Genomic DNA, 21,832 nt, shown 5'->3' with positions numbered 1-21,832 from the left:
TGAATTATCGTCAAGAAATTTACGTGTGAAGTCACAGCTCTGCTGAACATGTTAAGGAAACCAAGTCATGAGCTAATAACTTTTTTATATATGCAACTCACAGAACATTTTTAACACTATTGCGCATCACCTCAACCTTGCTCAAGCATTTGTGATTTTCCCAATTGGTAAAGTGGGGGGGAAAATGTTTTTAATGGTGTGGGTTTTCTGGTTGGACAACACTGATCCACTGGTAGAATATTACTACCAGTGGTAGTAATAAATAAGCTTTATTTATTTAAAATAAACAGGAAAAAACAATTTCCAAAGGACCAATACAAAATACAAATTTTGAATCTGGATTCCCAATTCAGCTCAGCATATTGCTGCAAACATACTGATTTTGTTGTTGCTGATCACTTGTTTGTTTTTTGAGAGAGGGTATATGGAAGAGCCCTTTATCTTTTCCTTCCCCATCACAGAGGTTTTGGTCTCATCATAGTAAAGGAACCAACTTAGAAATCCTCAAAAAGGCTTCACAGAATAATGAACTGTTCTCCATCCAGCATTAGTTTGGTTTGCTTTAATAACCAAAACTGTCTCCATTGTTTTTTCTCCATCTCTCTGCTCTGCAGGAAAGGAACAAGAGCTTTAGACTGGGTATAGGACAAAGAAAGTGACAGCCACCACCCAGCTTGACATCTCTAGTGCAAAGTAGCCAGGAGGTGCTGTGGTATTCACTTTCAGTGCACAATTTACCATCAGTACTCGGCATAAGCATGAAAAAGGGTGAGGCAACTTGGAAGTGATTGTTGCTTTCCCCCCTGTTATCCCTGAGAGCTCTGAGTGACTGGGAATGATATTGGACTAATGGAACAATAAAGAGGAGCCCAGTAACCAGAATGGTCATGCATCCAAGCTGCTACAAAGGCATTTAACTTCCATTTTTATCAAAGGCTACTGCTAAGTCACACCTCGCCTGTCACATAGGTTCACTCTAACTTGTTGTGTAAATTTGGTGAAAAGGCACCAAATGGTAGATTTAATCAAATCCATTTTGACAGGAGGGGTGAGCCTCAGAGAGGCTGAGGTTGTGCTTCCTACAGAGCACATGATATAGGGGCAAAACCAGTAAGATATATCAAGTTAAATATTATCTGGACCCACACAGCCAGATCCAGCAGTGTTTTGGAATACACTGGACAACTCCAGTCACACATCCATCATCTTTTCTAATAACTCACGTAGCCACAAGACTTTTCCAGTCCATTGTTCTCTTTGTAAATAAATGAAACAAAATCACACACTTACCATAAATCTCTACAATTACATTGTACCATAAACTGCTCTGAACTCCAAGCCTCTCTTCATAGGAAAAGACATTAATACACTCTGAATTGGTTTTCCTTATTAAGCCTTGATTTATTGCTCTGCCCTCTCTTAAAATGCTTTTATTTATTTGACAATATTTTACACAAGCTGTCAAAAGCTGCCTGAAAATTTATAACAGTTCTGATCTCTGAATCTTCTTTCAATTCAAACCCATAATTTATTTATTTTTTTCTTTTAACAAGTTGTCTAACAGGCTAGAACGACATGATTTGCCCTTGTAAATGCCATTCTCGTTTGACCCTATCAAGTTATACTTATTTAAGTACTCACACTATTTTATCCTTGAACTCAATAGGTTCTCTGTGTAAGTGGTAACAGGAGGACATCAGCTAAACCCTTTGCAACATGTTATGGTTTGGTTTATGGATTCTTGTTGGCTCCTATTCTGCAGCTAAAAAAAACCCAAAACAACCCAAATTCCTCCCTCCACTACCCCCCTGCTCCCCCTACATGTTCTGGAAATGAACAAGAATTTCTATAAATCAGATTCCCTGCCTGACATGTTAAGAACAAAACAAAATAAAACCACAACCAACAAAACTTAAAAATACAAAACACTCTAAGCTTTTATCCTGACAGTCATTCCAAAGAAACTAGAACAAGGAATAAAAAAGTTTACTTTCATCACTCCCAGGTAGCATATGCTACCTGCACTCATAACTTTCAAGTAAGCAGAGGCTTATGTGCTTTGAAGCAAATATGTAAACATAGTTAAGAAACACTAAATGGTAGAATTTGTCTGCATTTCCATACCATTCCTTTCTAATAATCTCTACAATAAAAATGTTCATGCAATTTATCATGAGCTTCTAGCTTTCCATGGTTAAGCCAAATGAAAACCTGGGAAAAACATAATGCCTGCTACTCCAGAAGAACCATAGCAACAGCAAAAGCTTTACAAAAGACAGATCTGTGTATGCTGGAAAGCTCACAGACCTACGTGAAATGCACTTAGTGTTCTGATGTTATGTTGCAATTAAAATTCCTTTATAACCTGAAGTTCTGCCTCCAAGTCTGAGAAAAAGGCATGCTTGGCAGTTGAAAGGATGCTATTGTACAGAAATGCTCTACTAATAGAGGAGTCTGGGTAGACACCACCACACCAAAATGACATTTCATGCCCCGCTGAAAGGTAGCAATGCTTACACAGGCAGGATCCCTGTCTCTGCCCGAGACAAACAGGGGTCTGTGCGGGCACAGCTGCGAGCGAGCACCGAGAGCGACAGCAGCAGCTGCGGGGCTGTGCGAGCAGGGCAGAAGATGGCTCTGGGGCTCTGGGGCTCTGGGGGCTCTGGGGCTCGTGCCCACTGCCCCCGATGGAGCTCACTGCACCCTGCTCACCCGGGGCCACGCTCCGCAGCACCCACCCTGCAAACACCATCGCTCCTGCTTTGCCAGCCTGGGGAGGAAGGAGGGTGAGAGAAGACCAAAAAATAACCTGGTGTTGCTCCTTTCCGGGCGGCTTCCTGATTAAACGGTTCGTGGGTCAGGAACACAAGTTGTTTACAATAGAAATTTGGACTGCTTTTAATGTGTGTATGCAGTAAAATTTAGTCAAATTGACCTGAACTGGGTTTCTGTTCCTTTCTATTGGACAGTGTAAAGATTACTAACTGCACCAAACTTACAATCTTTTGCAATATTAAAACCGTGGCAGCACTATTACATCAGTTAAACAAATATGCCTTATTATTGTTGGCCTTCTCACTTGTTTCAGAGTTTTAAACAAAAAGAACGAGAGCCTTCCTTCTCAAAATAGCTCACTATTCCATATTTGTTTTAATTTTTTTAAAATAGAAAACCCCAACAAAACTATTTTAAGTAAAGTAAAAATGATCCTTTAATCCTGCAATCTTTTAAAATTTCATATAAAAGCACTCACATTCATTGCCAAATCCTCAATCTGCCTCTTGAATCATACAAAAGTCATTAAAAAGCAGAAACTTGCACCATAAATTTGTAGAAAACTGTAGAAAGCACTATAACTTACCGATGTCATTGCTTCTTTCAGAGGAGTCTTTCTCTAGAGTGCCGGATCCTGTACTGCCCACTAATTCCACTTTTGGACTATCACTCCTGCATTTGGATCAAGAAGAGGAGATGTTTTATTGGGAGTTTTTGTGTGGGTTACAGTAAGTTGGTAGCTAACTTGCAATGAATAATGAGAGAGCAAAGTATTCTTCCTTTGCAGCACCAGAGTGAGAGCAATGTCAGCAAGAGCAATCTCCAGCAAGTCGACATGCTGTCCGGATTAACCTTATCCCATTTCTCCTTAACACCTGTCAAAAAAGCCTCTTTTAGACACCGTAGTGTCCGGAATAATTCTTCAGATGTTCACAGCATCTCAACACGAAGGAAATCTAAGGGCAAGGGGACATTCTTCAGCATCTTCTTTGTAGTTTTCCTAATTAATTGGCTTGCACAAACCACAGCAGTGGACTACCTGGAATGCTGCAGAAAGTGAGAGAACCTCAAGCTAGCATTGTGCATTTCAGCAGTTCCGAGTATTTACTTATAAATGCAACTCCTCCACCATGTTTTTGCACTTGTCTTATGAGGCTAGACTATGAATACTGTTTCCACAGTCCAAAGAAACAAGATCACCTGATTTGTCAGAAATGTCTTTTGAATAGTAAAGCGGCAGAGCTACCATACTTTACACAGAGGAGCTATTTTAAAATCAAACAGGCAATCAAACAAAAGCAACAAAATTATCCCTGCTTTGGAGAACATTCTTTCCAACAAGTACTTGAGTTTACTAAAATAATTTACCTAGTGAAACAATATAAAAAAAACCCAACAGTGGTAGGCAGGTAACTCACTATTCCACAGGTCACTCAAATCTCTGATATTTACTGTGACAACCACTGTTCAGTTGGTGCAATACATTGTACTTGACATCATTATCAGGTCACTTAACAAATACAATAGTTTTTCCACAATGATTATTCCCAGTGTAACACTATAAAAATGATGACGTATGTAAGGTACCCAACTTAGGGATAAAGACATATATCTGCCCCAAAACAACCCAGGCAGATGTGCACTATAGAGCTTAATAGTTAGCAATAATTAGCTATTGACAGTAAACTAGGTAGTGAGCTCACAAATCTTGTCAATTTTTTCATTGGTCTCTGCTTTTGATACAATAAGCTGATGACAGATGGCCTGAACCTCAGCTCATGGCAGCAGCTTATGAGCAAAACACAAAGTGGCTGGAAACCCTATTTCAGACTTCAGGGAGGCTGTGATAAAGAGCTGAAAATTTTTATTAAAACCCAGAGGAGGTCATATATTAAGTGAATATATATCCCATTAAACCCTGTGATAGGGTGACCAGTGAACAAAAAAATAGACAATCAGATTAATAGCAAACTAGTCCTCCACAGCTCTCAATATGGCAGGCAGTCTGCACCAGGAAGGACACAGAAGAAATTTAACACATGCATATGAAAATGTATTGATTGGCAAGATGATAAATAAGGGTATTTCCAAGTGATCTACCAGAACAATAAGTCTTTCTTATTTTTTAGTCTTTAACTTTTTCTTATATTGCTTATATATTTGTAAACCTATAAGAAGTAACATAGTTTCTTGGCTGACAGAGCAATGAGCATCTGACTGCATACTCTGTTTTGCACACATACATTTCCCAGCAATCTGAGAGCACAATATGAGTTGGAAGCAGTCTAGGAAATGTGAGAGTATGGCTTTGGAGAGGTTCTTAGAATGGCACGATTTAGGGCTGAAAGTCACAACATTTACCATTTGCCTACAAAAGATACCAAGATATATGGCAACAGCCCCACAAAAAAAACCCAATCCTGTTGTCAGAAGAATCAACAGGCTTATTATGCCACTCTGCATCCCTAGTGTTGTGAAAGGAGTGGAGCCCTCCCTTCTCATTCACAGTGTCCCTCTCTGCTTGTGCCCACACAGACGGGCTGTCAGCTTGACCAGACAGATGATCAGCCTGAGAGAAACCCCACACTAATAGAAGTCCCACTGCAAACTGATTAATTGCCATCTGGAGCAACTCCCTGACCCATATGGCTGTGCAGCTGCATGAATGCTGGTGCTAAATATAAGGGAGGCTGTGGGAATGGGGTGCCAGGACAAGGAACTGTTAGCAGTGGCATGGACATGGATTGGTTTAAACTGATTGTAAAGATGCACCTTCTCTAGGTGTTTATGGCTTGCCTACTCCAGAGAATTGACTTATCTATAAATTGTATAATCATGGTGTGTGTAAGTAAGCTGTGAAGCCTTTGGAACAAATTGACAGCTATTCACTGTCCCACATGTTTTTTTATCTGTCCTATTACCCTTGAAGCCCTACTCTGCCTCCAGTGAAGGAGGATTATATTTAAATGGAAAAACAATCATCACTACAAAAAATCAGTGAGATGCATTAGATGCAAGAAACTTACTCAGGACAGAAGAAAACCCTCTTTGGCTTAGCAGCTGCCACGAAAATCTCACAGGACCCACTTTGTAACTACAGCAATTTTCCCCTCAGGATCATGTACTGGTTTTGGCTGCAATGGAGTTGATTTTCTTTAGTGCAGCTTGCATGGTGCTGCGTTTTGGCTTTGTGCTGAAAACAGAGGGGTGTTTTCATTGTTACTGAGCTGGGCTTGCACAGAGTCAAGGACTTTTCTGCTTCTCCTGTCATCCCACCAGGGAGGATGGTGGGGAGGACAAGGAGTTGGGTGGGGACACAGCTGACCCAGGGATGCCCCACACCACATGGTGCCATGCTCAGCACGTAGAGCTGAGGGAAGGAGGAGGTGGGGCATGTTTGGAGTTACAACATTTGTCTTCCCAAGTCATCACTGCAGGTGATGAAGCCCAACTTTCTTAGGGATAGCAGAACACCTGCCTGCCCATGGGAAGTAGCAACATTCTTTGCTTTGCTTGTACATGCATCATTTGCTTTTCCTCTTAAACTATCTTTGTCTCCACCCACAAGATTTTTACTTTTTCCCTTCTGATTCTCACCCCCATCCTGCTGTGGGAGAGCGAGCAAGTGTCTGCACGGGGCTCAGCTGCCCATCAGGGTTAAACTGCAACAGGTCAGCAAAAGTTCTGCTGATTCAATTTTTATTCTAATTGCTTTGGCTTTTTTAGATTATGGAAATGGATATCAGTAGGTCTTAAAATAATTACTATCTTATTAAACTGAATGGATTTAAAAACAAAACACCTTTATTGAAGTAACTGCTTCCCCTTGAAGTTTCATATTTCTTAATTATCCAAGTAATTAAAAGTATTTTCCATTTTTTCTGTGCTAGACATAGCAGTTTGGACCATTAAGAACATAAAAAGTTTGCTGTTTAGATGTTTTGCTGTTTTGCCTTTGATAACATGAAAAGTGAAATATCTTTAAAAATACATGGTTGCTTCATACAATTTTGTAATTAGAAAAGAAAAAAAAGGAAACCACAAAGCAGCAAAATAACCTTCCAAAATTCTAAAAATTGCTAAAAATTTATAGCATGTTTAAAATATTTCAAGCAAAGGATAGAACAAAATAATAGTTACTCCATTGCATGCCTCACCAGAACACTAGGGTATGTATCGGTCTTTCCAAGACATCACATAGCTAAACCAGAAGATGTTAGCAAATACTTGTATTTCCAAGTATGCCCAGGTGATCAGCAGGTATGGACTATATCTTAGAGCAACTGGGCAAGCATGTTCAAAGCCAAGTCCAAAAGAAGCTGTGGCAGTAGCACCTGGATAGCAGAGTAAGTTCTCAGAGGTGTACAACCAAAGCATTTCAGTAACATGAAACTGGGAGCCCAAGGCAGGTGCCTTTTTTTCTTTTCATTTGCCCCAGATTTCCCACTAAGAGCATTTTTTTATTTAACTGTATGTGGAGGAATGAAGGGAATCAATGGCTAGCATTTCGCTCTACTCTGACCTGTACTCTATTCTGATATTTAATTCACCATTACTATTACTACTTGAACACCAGTAGTTCAATAGCAGCTAATTTTCCTAACAGTGCAATAGTAAAAATATTTTCATGCCTATATTCTAGTTTTTCTGCAAGATGCACAGCTTGCCCATTTTAGGCAACTGTTTTATTCTGGTTTTCATCTAACTCTATTCACTATGCATAAAGGAAATCTACAGTGCACAACCCACTTGCTCATGACTAAAAGTTAGCCACCTAGACTTGCTTAGGACTACACTGAGGCCTTTAATTTCTGCAACCTTTCCTCTAGCAGAGAATAAATGGACTTGTGTTGGTAAGCCCAACTTCTCAGTGCTCCTCAAAGACTGTAACCACCTCTGATAAAAAGCATTATGTAACTGCAGAGTGACAACCAACATTAGAGAATAATTACTTGACTGCACTATTCTGCAGTGGCACCAGCTAAAAGAGCATTGAAAATGTGTATTTTGCTAGAGTTTGATCTAAAATGATCAAAGAAAGCAGACTGAAACCAGGCTGACAGTATTTGAAATGTGCATTGCCTAATGCTATTCCTCAGCACAATCCAAGGTTTTGCACTGACTTAGTGCCCAAGCTAAGCTGCAATAATTTCAGGCAAACTAAGAAAGTCAAGATCAGAGTAACATTCTGATGCAGGTATTTCCCACACATTCTGCACTGCTGCAGCAACAGTAGAATTTCATCAGTAGAAATGAGCTAGTCATGAACAGTGTAAGACTGCTATCATTGAGAAGATAGTTATGATCCAGCCAGATTACTATAAGGATTTTCTTCTTTCTAGTTGTTCTTTAAATACAGCTTACTGTGAAATAAACTGCAAAGCCTAAATTCTTTAAATGAGTGTTTTTTCCACTAATCCCAAAAGCATTGGACAGAAGAAAAGCAATACCTTGCATGAGTCACAGGCACAACTGGTCTTTCTGGTCGTCTCGGGGGCAAGGTGCCAGGTCTGTTCACAGCGTTGGCTTTGGGGGGCCGAGGTTTCTTCGGAGGTATAGCAGGAACTGAAGGCTTCTGCAAGTCTAACTGCTTTTGCTCTCTCTCTGATCTTTCTTTAAATCAATCATTTCCAGAAAAAAGAATAGGGATATTATTAAGTGGAATTCATTTGCACTCACAAGTCTACACTCAAAGAAGAAATCCTCAACTGTAGATAGACTGTATACAAGAAAGAAAAATATTTCCATTTCTGTTCTAAATCATTCTTTATTTGATATATTTGCCACGAATCAGTTGCTCAACCTGCCTGGCTGTTCTGCTTGGAACTCCTCAGCCAAAACATGTGTGCAGCATCTCGATGGGAATACTATTTTTTTATTTTAGTAACTTACTGGTTTCTGACTGTAAAGTACAAGAATGGCAAGAAATTACATACCATATGGTACAACTTCCCACGAGCACAACTTATATGAAATTTTAATATGAAACAATATTAATTTAGAAGGTCACAAAAATAATTACACTGGATATTCTTAACATCTCTTGGACAAACAGAGAAATACTATTTTTGGGAGGGGAAAAAGCATGTTTCAAGTGAGCTACAGTTAAGCAAAAATAAAATACAAGCAGAAAAATTTAACAATGTCTAGCAGGATGTAAACCCTTCAGAAAAATCAGACCTATTAATTAGGTTTTAAACACCGACTTATATGCTGAATTTTTCAGTTTGCTGATGAAAACCTAGATAATTTGCAGAACGGATTAAGCACAGTTAGGGAGTGCCCCCATGCTAATATCCAGTGCCAAATTTGCAATGCCTGTGCATGTGTAAAGTAGAATACACATGAATAACTCTTCTAAATAATGTGCTATAAATTCCTAATACAAAGCAAACATGTAAGCATGCTTGCCACACCAAGAAGAGCTGATTTTTCTTAAAGACAGTACAAAACTCTCCAAGGAACTAAAGTTCTGCTCTCTATATCCTACTATTTCAATAGCCACTTCCCTTGACAATGCTGCCTATAATATGTTGTGAATGTTACACCTCTGTATACATCTAAGAGGTATTGGGTTACAGGATATTGCTTAATGGGTTCTTAATGAGAGCCTATTAATGAGAGGATCATGGAATAAATCCCCAGAAACACAAGGCACATTAGGTTTGGAATAGTCCAGCTAGCAACTACTGTTCACAGGCAGTGTGCTTTGAGCAGATGCAGTCATTGGGTCCTCACTCACACTGGAACTTTTCCAGCACACTGTGTAATTTTTACACACTAAATCCTATGACAATTTATACTACGTCAGTGTCCAAGAATCTGAATTGTATGAGGGACAGGCTGGGCAGTGTGCCAACACACAGCTCAAAGGATGATCCTGTGCCACCCCTGCTGTCACACCACATGAGCCATTCCCTCCACTCCCTGCTACTCCTGAAATGTAGGCACTACTCCTACAGCCTCTTTATAATGTTTAGAAAAGTTACAGATATTTATAGCCCAGGAGAGTAACATATTTAAATTTCCTCTGCTGTTTTAGCAGCTGGCTTTTTTAATCTAATAAGGGAAAGCAAAGGGTTTTATTGCTAAGATAACCACAAGAAGCAGCACACATAACCAAAAGTAAACCTATATAGAGGAAATAGCTAAAACACATCAGATTGCTAAGACGTATATCCAGAAAGAGATCTTGGTACAAAGTCTGAAGGTTCTGTCACTAAATTATAGCTGCATTTAGTCATGTACATACATGTGCCTTTTAAAAGGCTGTGAGTTCAAATACTTAGACATTAAAAATTCCCATAAACAAACTTGTTGTTACAATCAAATAGTCCATTTAACATATGAAACTTGGCACCATCTTCAATTAGAGAATAGATGTAGCTATTTTCCTGAGACTATTCACCATTCACAATGAACACAATGAAACCATTAAAGGTTTAATTTGCTTGTCCCTGCTCTGTGTGGTACTGTGTCCCATTTCTCTCAATGTTCAAACATGGCTTTGAAGGATTTTTTAGTTTTTTGCTGCCTTGCCTGTGACTTTTGTGGCTATGATAATGGGGTGATTCATAAGCATTAACAAGTATATCTCCACAAAATCCCTTTGTGATCCAGGAACACCACCAACCCAGCTTTCAACTAGAGAACCAAAGAAGACAGAGGTTAAGAAAAAAAGTACACACTAATCTGGGGTACTTTACTTGATCAAGCACCTGGGTTTTACAGAGCACTGGGCTTTATACAGCATTTCATGTATTGAGAGCAAATCTCCCCTGGCTGCATGTACTCAACAGCTCTGGATGGGTACAACTGAACACCCTGAATTCAGCCCCTAAGTCTATCAGAGTGGAAAACAAACATCCAAACAATACACTTAATGGAAACAGAGAGTGTGCATTGGTTCTATTTCCCTCATCTCTCTGCAGAGAGCAGGCAGGAAAGCACATTTCATACCTTTTTCTTCTGTTCTATTAGGAAGACATTCTGGCCTTTCAGGTGGTATCTTCTTGATTTCATGCTTTCGATCTGTGGTCCCTGTCAAAGACAGAAAAACTTGGAATTCTGACCAAGCCAACAAAACAGTAACATAAGATTTAATTCTTCAATTTCTTAGGTTTTTTATATTCCCCAATTTGAAAATGTCTTGCTAAAACTGAACACAAATTTATATAAAATATTTGCCTGTACCATAATGACAAAAAAGCACTTGGATATCCATGCCTTTATCATCAAGTTCAAAGTGTGCAATATCCCAAGGAATAGACACTCTCTGACTACTCTATGGGGAAAAAAAATCGATAACTGCTGATTTTAAAAAGTGGACAAATCCTTTATCATTACAGACATAAATGAAGAGCAACTCAACAGTGTGCAGAAACTTAGGAATAAATCAATTAATTGAGCAATTTCAAGGGAATGTGTGATGGAGCTGAATATACAGAGGTTATTTTACATTAAATTAACTCATTCCTCCCCTTTTTCTTCACTACTAGTAACTTCTCACATCCACATATTAGGAGGAGGAGAAGAGCAGTGCTGGCAGCATTCTGCAAGACTATTTTAATTGACAGCTTTTGGCCTGGAGGTTTAAGCCCCTGGCTTCTTCTGCCTCTGTGCTAGAGGCCTTGACATACAGACTTCTGTTGCTCCAAGAAATATGAGAACTTGTGGCACCAACAATGGGAAGATTTTGTAAAAATTTCCTGGCACATACAAGATAAAATCTTCTAATCCCCACGTTTTAACAAACACTTTATTGGATATTGGCTTTGCTGCATTGGCTAACCACTAGGTGCTAATGCCATTTCAACTTAGTAGTGTTGAAAACTGCTTTAGGTAACACTATTAGCATTTCAATAAAAATTACAGTAGATGAAATCCAAGAAAAGCAGAGAAGGCAGGGCAAGGAGCACAAGGCAATTTTTTTGTTTCAATTTATTCTATTATATGCAGTTCCCAAGTGCATTTACATTTTCTGAATGTGCTGTTGCAACTCCCTTCTGCAGCTGGTTCCTAGAAATCAGTCATCAGTGGTGATCACCAGCCACTGTTTCTTTGCCCAAGTGTGCTGTTGGACAGGCAATAGTACCACATACCATGTCAATAAATAATACTAAATTCTCATTTATGGTTGGATTTGATAATCTTAAGGGTCTTTTCCAATGGAAATGGTTCTATGAAAAAGGCTTCACTCCTGAGAGGAGAAGCTATTGCTCTTAAGCAATTAAAGCCTTTCAAAACTCAAGTTATGCAAAGCACAAGTCAAGGTATTAATAATCTTGCACACACTAGTGTGTTCAAAAAGAAAGACACATAAGTCTGTACCTAATTACATTGTGATTAACAGTCATCATTAACACACAGAGGAGAGGAGTTCCCAGACTCAGTTGTTCTTCCTACTTGGATTGTGAGCCCCAAATTAATCAATACCCAGGCAGGCACCAGGGTCCTGCCTTAGCTCCCAGGTCACCTTCAAGGAAGCTTTGGGAGCCCTGTATCAGCTCCCAGAGGAACTCAAGAGTATTGCCACCCTTCAGTCTGGACACAGGTGAGTTGCTTACCCCAGCTACCCAGTGAAATGCCAATGCTTTTCAATGACTAGCTCATTAAGGAACTCGTGCTCCTAAATTTGGCTCTCTGGTTTTCACCTGGCTTTGTAAAATGCAGCACAGAAGTCTCTGGCTGTTTACTGCTGTAGAGTTTATAAATTTCTATCTCTACTATAATACAGACTCCTCTTTACACACATACACTACAAAGACAAGTTCCAATTCTCTGCTTTGATTTTATGCTCTGCATCAGAAGATGCTGACATTTAATTATTTAGACTGCACCTGACAGTTTTAAATTTATTCATCACACTGTGACTGGTCAAATATGCAGAAGCATTATTGAAGTTGTTACCTTCTATCAACAGTAAGACCTGATGTGGAGATGTAGTAAAATACATACAGTATAATCTCAGTGAAGAAATAATTTGACAAAGTAGAGGAAGGCAGGATGGTAATAAACATGGGATGATTTTTCAGCTCTAGATATGTGTCAGAAGAAACTCTTGTGGCCTGATCAGCCAGGAGTTGTCAAAGAATGAGTATGAAATGAAAGAACTGCAATAGTCTCGGCTTTGACATAGACTTAGAAGGCCTAAATCAGATTGTCTGCATCCTTTTTATAACCATTTTTCCTGCTGAAAATGGGCACATTTCAGAAGGAAAAATGCTATGGTGACATAGTTAGAGCATGGTATGCAAGCAGGTACCTATTAAAAGTGTTATTCTCTAATTATAGCAGTATAAATTGAAATAAATATGAAGTTTTATAGAGTTTTTACAAAACACTTCAGGCTTTAACATCCCTGGTCACTAAGACATCGTTGTTGTGCAACCACCACTAGATGGCAAAGTCATACTACTATCTCTGGACACTATTACTGATTTAAAATCAAATTTATGTTTCCTTAAGACTCAAGGCAGAGTGAAGAACAAACCAGGGATGTAAATAAGAAACACAAATATTTATGGTCATGATTCTGTAGTCAAAGGACTGCATGACAAATTCAGTCAAACTAGTTAATTAATTATAGCAGATTAATTCACACTAAATTGTATATTGGTATAAGCTGCATTTCTACTAACAGCTCCAGTCTGTAGGAGAGGAAAATTTATTTTTTAAAGCACCAAAAGCTGGAATACATCACAGTAAAAAGAAAACTGTCTGGAGATTTGACATATTTGTTTTGGTTTTTAATGTGTGCCTGCAGTAGCGCTGCTGCAGAGTTTTTACAAACTGACTGGACTTAAGGGATTAAAGAGTTCCAGCCACAGTTATGTTTCCACCACAACTGCAATACAAATGAAATCTCTGAGAGCATCCCCTGCCTTGTGATTTGTATTTTTACATGAATGGAACTGGAATTTGGTTTCTGAGTTCAGGACTGTCAAGTGCGTAGATTCTTTAACTGTTTCTAAGTTTCATGATAAAAATAAATCATGCAGGCACTTTTGAAAATTAGTATGGAGAGGTCCTTTTAAAATTACAAATAGAAGTATGTTCAGCTCTCAGTAACTACACACAATTCAGTATAACAAATCACAAAATCAGTTTTGTTAGCACTCCTCTGTTTGGAAAAACATACTCAGCCCCTTAATGCTTTATCAATACCTTTATCTACATAACCATTCAGGATAATTCCTTTTAGTTTTACACTTGGGGCTATAAAAGTATTGAAAACTAAGAATCTATGGCCTATTACCAGGAGCAGCCAGCCAGATCCAGCATTCATGCAGATCTGCAAGACTTAGATTGCAGCTCAGAGGAGGCCACTGTATGACACTATTTTATAGATATTCTAAAAAGCTCTGTGTCTCTGGAATAAATCAGATCTGTAGTGAATGCAGTTTCTTCCTGCAGGTATTCTCAGGTTCCACAGACTGAAGGACATGCACACAATCAACTCCAGTCAGGGAACAAAACCAAAACAATTTGAAAAACTGAAACACTTGCTCTGATTTAACATGATTAAGGGGCAAACCAGGTTATTTTGAAATGGTATAGATGGTTGACTGCAATACATTTACAGCACAGTCTTTCAGGGTTACCAACTATTTGCATTTGAGTATGATTTATTAGTTGTTGCCCTGACTTCAGCTTGTCAGTTTTGATACAGATGAATTCTATACAAATTGGAATACACTTAATTTAGATTGAGATGTGCTCACTGATATGTGTTGTAAAAATTCAACTGCACTTTACCTGATCCTTGTTTGATGACAGGAGCTGATGGAGGCGGTGGTTTCTTCGGTCTCTAAAATTTAATAACAGAAGAAAACAGGTTGCTTCAAAGGGCCTGTAAATCTCATTCATACAGAAGTTGGAGTTGATTATAAAGTGCTTAACATTAATAATTACAAGTCATAAGACTACTGATCTGTCACATATTTCTCCTGAAATAACTTCATTTAAATGAATTTGAAGAGAGAAAATGGCATTGACAAATAAAATATCATTTTATATTTGCAATTGAAATGTCCTGCTGAGGGGTTAAAAAAGATAATTTTATGTACCTTAAGACTGGAGGAATATATGACCTTTGATCTAATGAAGAAGTCTATTTCTTTAAAATTTAACCTTGTAAATATTTACTTTTTTGGGGGGGAAAAACCCAAAAAAACCCAAAAAACAAACACAAAGAAACTCTGAGATACATGTGGCAAAACCTGAGGTATTTTCAGACCCATAAATGAGGCAAAAATGCAGAACTCCGGAAATACAACAAAGGTTACTCTTTATTCACTTACTAGGATATATTTAGAGTTCCAGCTGTGAAAGATCAGAATTTTAGATGTTTGGTGAAATGAACTTAATTATTCTGACTAATCTGTCCTTTTAATACTTTTACCTTCACTGTTATGATGATTTTCCTTTCAGATCTGTAATGGTAAGACTGAGAAACATAACCAGCCATGGTTCTGGCAGAACAATTTCTCTTCACCTGAGGCTGGGGGCTGATGTCTTTTCCTGTGTGCTGATGTGTGTGAATGCATGCACAGCACACTGGCAGGCACCACAAGTATGTTGAAATAAGTACAGAACCAAATGGAGCATCATGCTAGATCTAATGACATTCCCTATCTCTCACTTTGAAAAAACCGCAACAGGCTATCAAGATTATTGTAAAGAAATTCTAAGAAAGAAAAACAAAACACTTTTTCCCATATGTTCATTCTTTTTTTTCTGAGAAGGACTTTATTTCCTTTGCTGCAGATTGATCACAATCACTTTCTCTACATTGCTGGCTATGTAGCAATGTATATTATCTTGTGGAACAAATGTGAAATGAAATGATTTTTCCAGATATGCACAGCTTTGCCAAACTTCAATCAGCCATTTAGGCTAGTATTCTCTCAAACTCTTATTGATCCCTGCTCTCCCCCCAATTATTTTCTATCTATCTGCCAAAGCTTTTGAGAAAGATCAATTGCTTTGCAGTAATTAGTTCAGTGTCTGCCCAAGAACTCTCACATCTTGGTCTGAGTGCTGAAAGTGAGCAGGTTTGCTGTGAAGGCTGAGTGCTTGCCACATACTCTTCCAAGGACTCTCTCTCAAATCTAGCAAATGAGAAAATAAAATTCCAGGTTTCGCCCAGACAGGCTAAGCCTAACATCCTGAATCTCAAAGTTGTCATCCAGCAACCTTCAAGTTTCTCCTACCAGATCACCTCCCATCATCAACCTGAGAAAGCTGTGGCCAAGAACTTGGGAGATCAGAATGATCTTCTACAGCCTGGCTCCCCTGGGCCATTGTCCACAAACACTGAGTCCCTTACACTCTCAGAGACACTTCTACAAGAATTTGGGCAGCATGGTTTAAGGTTTAAATGCAGAAGAGTGAATAGAAATTTGGAAAGGAAATGAGACAAGGACAATGAATGTCCTAGGATAGGCATTAGGAATTCTGTTGATAATGGCTGCAGAGGGAAATAGTTGATGCTGAGGACTCAACAGTACAATACAGGCATTTGGGGTTTTATTGTGGACTACTCCCATTGACTGACCATATATCACAGCTGGAATACAAGAGATGCACTCCCTTAGCACATCTTTTGGCTTAGTTCTCTCCTGGAAGGGGTCTAAGTTACATCCCCTGAAATGTCTTCCAAAGCATAACAAGTGCTCTACGGTCACTGCTGATTAAAACCAAAGCACTTATGTAGAGAGACACAAAGGAGAAAGGGTTTTATGGTTCATTTGACAAAGTGGCTTTAACTGAAAGCTGAAGAGGGAAATAGATTGTTTCAATAGGACAGAGCAAGGTTGGAAAGAGTGCAGTGTGAAGGAGCCTTAAAAGACTCCTTAGAGGAACATGGAGCAGCGAGAAGGATTTACAAGGGTCTGTGGCTGGATGAGATAACTGAGAAGGTGATGGAGACAGACTAGAATTTACAGAAAGGAAACCAGGACTGACTGGACAAGAAGAGAGCAGAACTACAGAGCAGGGACAAAGACTAAAAGGGGAGAGGAAAAAAAGCTGTATAAAGAAATTTGGTGTAGGGATAGAAAGTAAATCCAGATGGTGATTTGGACTCAGGTAGTGAGCTCAGGAGAAAATCCTGTAATGGAGACCACCTGAGAGGTGGAGACTGGGACTAGGCAGTGAATAGAAAAAGGCTGGAACAAAAAGGCATGTGTGGAAAAGAGTCAGGCTTGGAAAATTGGGGACTGGACAAGGAGATGGGAAGAGATCCCAAGCTTTTGTTGAACAGACAGAAGAACTACTGCAACAAATGCTTTCAGACCATGGGATGGAATCCAAGGTTTCTGGAACGCATCAGAAAATACCTGACAAAAACACTGGTAAAGTATTTATCTCCTTCCCTTTTAGCACTCATTCAAGCAAAGACAGATGGTCTATAGTCCTACCAGTTACCTACTCAAGTGGCCAGATCTGTGGCATTTCAAAAATTAATCAAATTTTATTCTCTACAGTTAGAGCAAACCTAGCTGCAATTTCCAAGCATCTGAATATCTAATTTACTTTACAAGTTATATTCAATTATACTCTAAAAATCACTTTAAAGATACATAATTTTTAAGTTCAAAAAGACTGAATAATTACACCAAAAAAAAAAAAAAGGATACCAATAAGAATTTTTTTCTTCTATAATAGGCTCACTATGTCTTCAGGTGTTTGATTTCTGCCTGTTCTAGAAATCACCTTCTTTCATTTTTAGGCCTAAAGCCAGGATATGCACTTTGCTGTGGAATTGCCTTTTCATCTCCCACAGTTTTTGCTGCTCTTCTCCTTTCCTTTTCAATAATTATCATGTTAGCCTCTGTGAGTTGTTTAATAGTTGCTTTATTAAGCTTTCCAAGTTATTTAATTTTTGCCTTCAGGATCCAATTTTATTGCCAAAGAGGGAAGCTGGGTGTCAGTAAGTTTTGGTGTTATCACAGAAGGCTTACCCCATCACTGTGAAATACTCATCAAAAGCCTGATTGCAAGCTTGTAATATCCCACTGATGACTCACAAGGTTCCTAAATATGGAATGGTCTTTTGGGGGAAGTAATCCATTATTTATTCCAGGAAACCACAAGATTTCTAAATATTGTCTGGCAAATTAACAATGCCATCTTTTTCAAATAAATAGGAGCTGAAAAACTTCTGCACAGGTTTTATACCTTCTTTTTTAGTAATTCTGAGAGGTAAAGAAACATGCCTCTGAGATACCAAAAGCTTATTACTTTTCAAATTCCACAGTTAAAATCTCACCCTTTTTGTTCTGGAACAGTGCTTGACTGCTGTCCATCAGCATGCAGGTGATACTCTTAACATTTCATATTCCACCACAAAAACAATGAAGAAGATTAAAGAATTCTGGATATCATTGCATCACATGACTCAGTCCTGGGACCTCAAGTTCTTCTCTCTCTCAAACTTGTAGGACACAGGACAGAGGGCTTTCAGAGCAGCATAGTGCAGGTGGGGTGACTGCATGGGCAAATCAAACCCTTCAAGGAAACTCTGTAATATGACTTTGAGTGCCACACATTCTTTTTATGGATGCTTTCTAACCAGAATATTTTTCCTTTATGTTATTAGATAGAGAAGTAAAACTTTGTCAAAATCACATATCTGAAAGAGGATTTCTTTCAGCTCTACTTTAATTCTGAATTTTCAAATGAAAATGAAAGAATATATTGCTTACCTCTTTTTCAAAATCTGAAGGGAGTAGCTTGACAAAGTTATCTGGAAAGACACCTCGTCTGCCATTGAGTTCTCCTTCCCACCAACCCACATCAATGCAATCCTACAAAACAATGAAATAAAATGAAAACCACAGTGTGCTGGTGCACTGAACAGAGTTTTGAGCTGAAGTCCTCTCTTACATAATGTCCTAGAATAAGACAATTTGCTGGAGTGCCAGGTTAACGGGGTAATCTATCAGACAAAAGCTTCAATAACCACCCTGCATTCCATTATCACATGAAGCAGCTAGGAAAGAACAATGAACATGCTGGAAGAGCTCAAGACCTTGTCTGTGTCTAAAACAAAATGCTTGTTCACCATTTGATCTATTAAACAAGTCAGCATTTTGATAATGCATGACCCTATGTCTCTCTGACTTCATTCTGCAGAAAGACAATAACTTCATTAAACATCATACATCAGGAGATAAAAAAGCTCCCTTATTTCCCATACTTGCAAAAAAAGCTTGACACATTGGTGTTATTAAATTTCATCTCACTCCAATTAATAAGGCATAATGCACCTGATTAATAGCTGGCATCAACTTCTTTTTCTGCAGCATTTCTGAGCAGTACAATGCAGAGCGTAAAACAATGTACAGCTAAATAGGTGAATAAGTAACATCTGTGAGTATAAATGATAGAAAATAGCAGTAATTTTTGTAATGAATAATAACAGTAAAAGAAGCCACAACATTTTAGAGAAGGTTGAAATGGTTCCCTAAGTCCTCAGTGCTCCATATTCCCTTTTTTGTGTCTGTGTGTTTGCTACATAGAATGCTTCCTGTTGAGATTTTCCACATTCTTTTTTCCTGAAAGCTCAAGCTGAAACAGCTCAGCTGTTTTCCAAAACAGAGTTACAGGAAAGTTACCCATTGTCTGCTCAGTCTTAAAACCACTTCAGCCAATTTTTGCAGTTGGCTCAACATCAGGCTGACCAACCTTTCCTGATTTCCATAAAATCTTTTATTTCAGCTGCTAAATGGATGACAGAACAATGCAGGTTAACTTAGTGAGGTGTCCTTAATACAAAGTATTAAAAATATTGTTCACAATGACTGTGCTTGTTGGTATTTTTCTGTAAGTTACGGTTGACAAACACTGGATGATGATATTTGAGAGAAAACAGACTGACATTAAAGATCATTTTATGCTTTTATGCTTTGGGGGTGGTTGTTGTTACTTTTTTGTTTTAGAATCTTTATTTAGCTTATTTAGTCCTCCTGGTCTCCTGAGCATGTGCTAACTAAACACACCAGCTAAAGAGCCTGGTTTTTTACACCATGTCTGTTTTGGTGCATTTGGCACTTTCCCCCCTCCTAGCTCAGTATTTTTTCTGATGTAATGCAGGCACAAACCAATCCTTTCATTCTTTTTTTATAATCTTTTCTTATGCCTAATCTTTGCTTTTCTATGTTCTCCCTTCTCCATCAGGGTGGCCTCCACCAGGGAGGACATTTCCCAGGCCTTCCCACAGTTCTTTAGGAGGTATTTCCCAGCTCTGTAAGACCTTTGTTAGTCATGCCTGGCAAGGGCAGGCTCTGTGCAGGATCCTCCTCCTGCTGCAGAGCCAGCACCCCTCACTCCTGGTGTGAAGGCTCTCTCCCACTTGGCTCTGTCCACCTGCACAGCCCAATATTCAGGGCACTCAACTGTTCTGTCCCATGGTGAGTTTTACAGTGCCCTCCACCCCTGCGCCGCTAAGCTGAAATTGCCCAAACATTTATGACCCAATTCAGATTTTGAAAAATATTAAGAATAATTCAAGCATCCAGAGACAAAAAGCTTGTGCTTCAATTGATTGCACAGCTTAGCACTAGCTAATAATCCTGACTGAGCAGCACAAGACATCACATATATGCTTTATAGGTTAGATTTTTTATGCTCTTAGGGAACACAAATATTCTACTTCTTCACTTCATTAACACATGAATTTTTTCCTCGATTCTTCTTTTAAAGCCCATTTGTTTTCATGAAGCTCCTGTTTGTGTCACACTTTCATAAATCCCAAAGAGCTGCAGGTTTGCTTTTTTCTCTCTCCAGCTTGTCCCTCAGGCTTATGCAGCCAATCACCACAGTGGATTTTCATACAGTAAGTAAATCTCTTTAGGCAGTTTCTCTTTAATTTTCTCATTTACTTCACTTGCAAGAGGAGGCCTTTGGGTCACTGAGAAAGAAATAAAGAGATTTCAGAAGTTAAAAGCTGCTGATGAAATCTGGTGAAGAATCTCCATGGAGGTGCCCTCCTGCTACCCCAACTGCAGGTTCTGCAATTTCTGGCAGCAGAGCAGCACACAGGCACACCTGAGCTACAGCTGCACAAGTACTGACACAGGGCAGAGCTGGGAAGCACAATCAAGGCAGAGTGATGAAAACAATGTGTCTGCTTGTGAACATTGAGCAAAAATCACTGCAAAGCTTCCAGATTGCCATCAGCCATGCAATCTTAACCACATTGTCTTTTTTTAACATATCTTGTGTTCATGTGTTCAAGTAGGGTAAAACAGCTATCATTTCAAAATGCAAATTTTATAGAAAAGCTGTCAAGCTGTCAAGTACCAAGATTGACAAATCTTTATTAATAACCCAAAATTTATTAACAAACCAAATGGATCTGTGCTTTATCTCCACATAATCCTGCCAGACTCATATAACAACTTAAACAAAAATCAGATGATGCAACATCCCCAAAGTCCTATGAAGAAAATGTAACCCAAATACTAGAAATGCATTTTGGTTTTCTTTAAGAAAAAAGCCTTCAAAAAATATTTATAAAACTGAAGGAGTAAAACATGGCAAAAAAGATACTCCAGCTGCTGAAATTCATCAAGTTAAGGGGTAGCTGTGTCAACATTTAGCTACTGTAAAAATCAGCTCCTACCAAAGCTTAATTTGGAGACTATACGTTCTCATTGCAGTGACAGAGCAACCAAAGACCTCAGAGAAATTCACTGCCACAGTGCCAGGCCTATTTTGATAGTTCAAGCAGAGGCAGATTCATAAAACAGAGAAATTAAAAATCTTGAGGGAGATTTTTGTATTTTCTCATTAAAATACAAATCTTGGTTTTATCCTCATTTCTGGTGAAGTAAAATCATAAAACAGTTTAGGATGAAAATGACCTCTAACATCACCGAATCCATTTTTTTACCCCAGCACTGCCAAGCCCACCTCTAAACCATGTCCCTGAGTGCCACATCTACACATCCTCTAAACACCTCCAGGGATGGAGACTCCACCATTTCCCTGGGCAGCCTGCTCCAGCGCTCGACACCTCCTTTGGTGACAAAGCCTTTCCTCACATCTA

General features: G+C 38.8%; 1 protein-coding gene across 3 annotated transcripts in view; it reads right to left on the bottom strand.

Annotated features, from left to right (window-relative positions):
- SH3KBP1 (SH3 domain containing kinase binding protein 1) overlaps positions 1-21,832 on the bottom strand; it is a 212,250-nt gene that overhangs the window by 16,462 nt on the left and 173,956 nt on the right. For all 3 annotated transcript variants that reach the window (XM_084227169.1, XM_084227170.1, XM_084227171.1), the window contains 5 exons: positions 18,486-18,587; positions 14,533-14,584; positions 10,735-10,815; positions 8,226-8,388; positions 3,362-3,447 (listed from right to left, as the gene is read on the bottom strand). In XM_084227169.1, the coding sequence (XP_084083295.1) occupies positions 3,362-3,447; positions 8,226-8,388; positions 10,735-10,815; positions 14,533-14,584; positions 18,486-18,587 (484 nt within the window). The remainder of the gene's footprint in view (positions 1-3,361; positions 3,448-8,225; positions 8,389-10,734; positions 10,816-14,532; positions 14,585-18,485; positions 18,588-21,832) is intronic.

The sequence above is a fragment of the Fringilla coelebs genome, assembly GCF_963513975.1.
Source record: "Fringilla coelebs genome assembly, chromosome: 2".
Lineage (NCBI taxonomy): Eukaryota > Metazoa > Chordata > Aves > Passeriformes > Fringillidae > Fringilla > Fringilla coelebs.
This window is presented reverse-complemented; position numbering and strand designations above follow the sequence as displayed.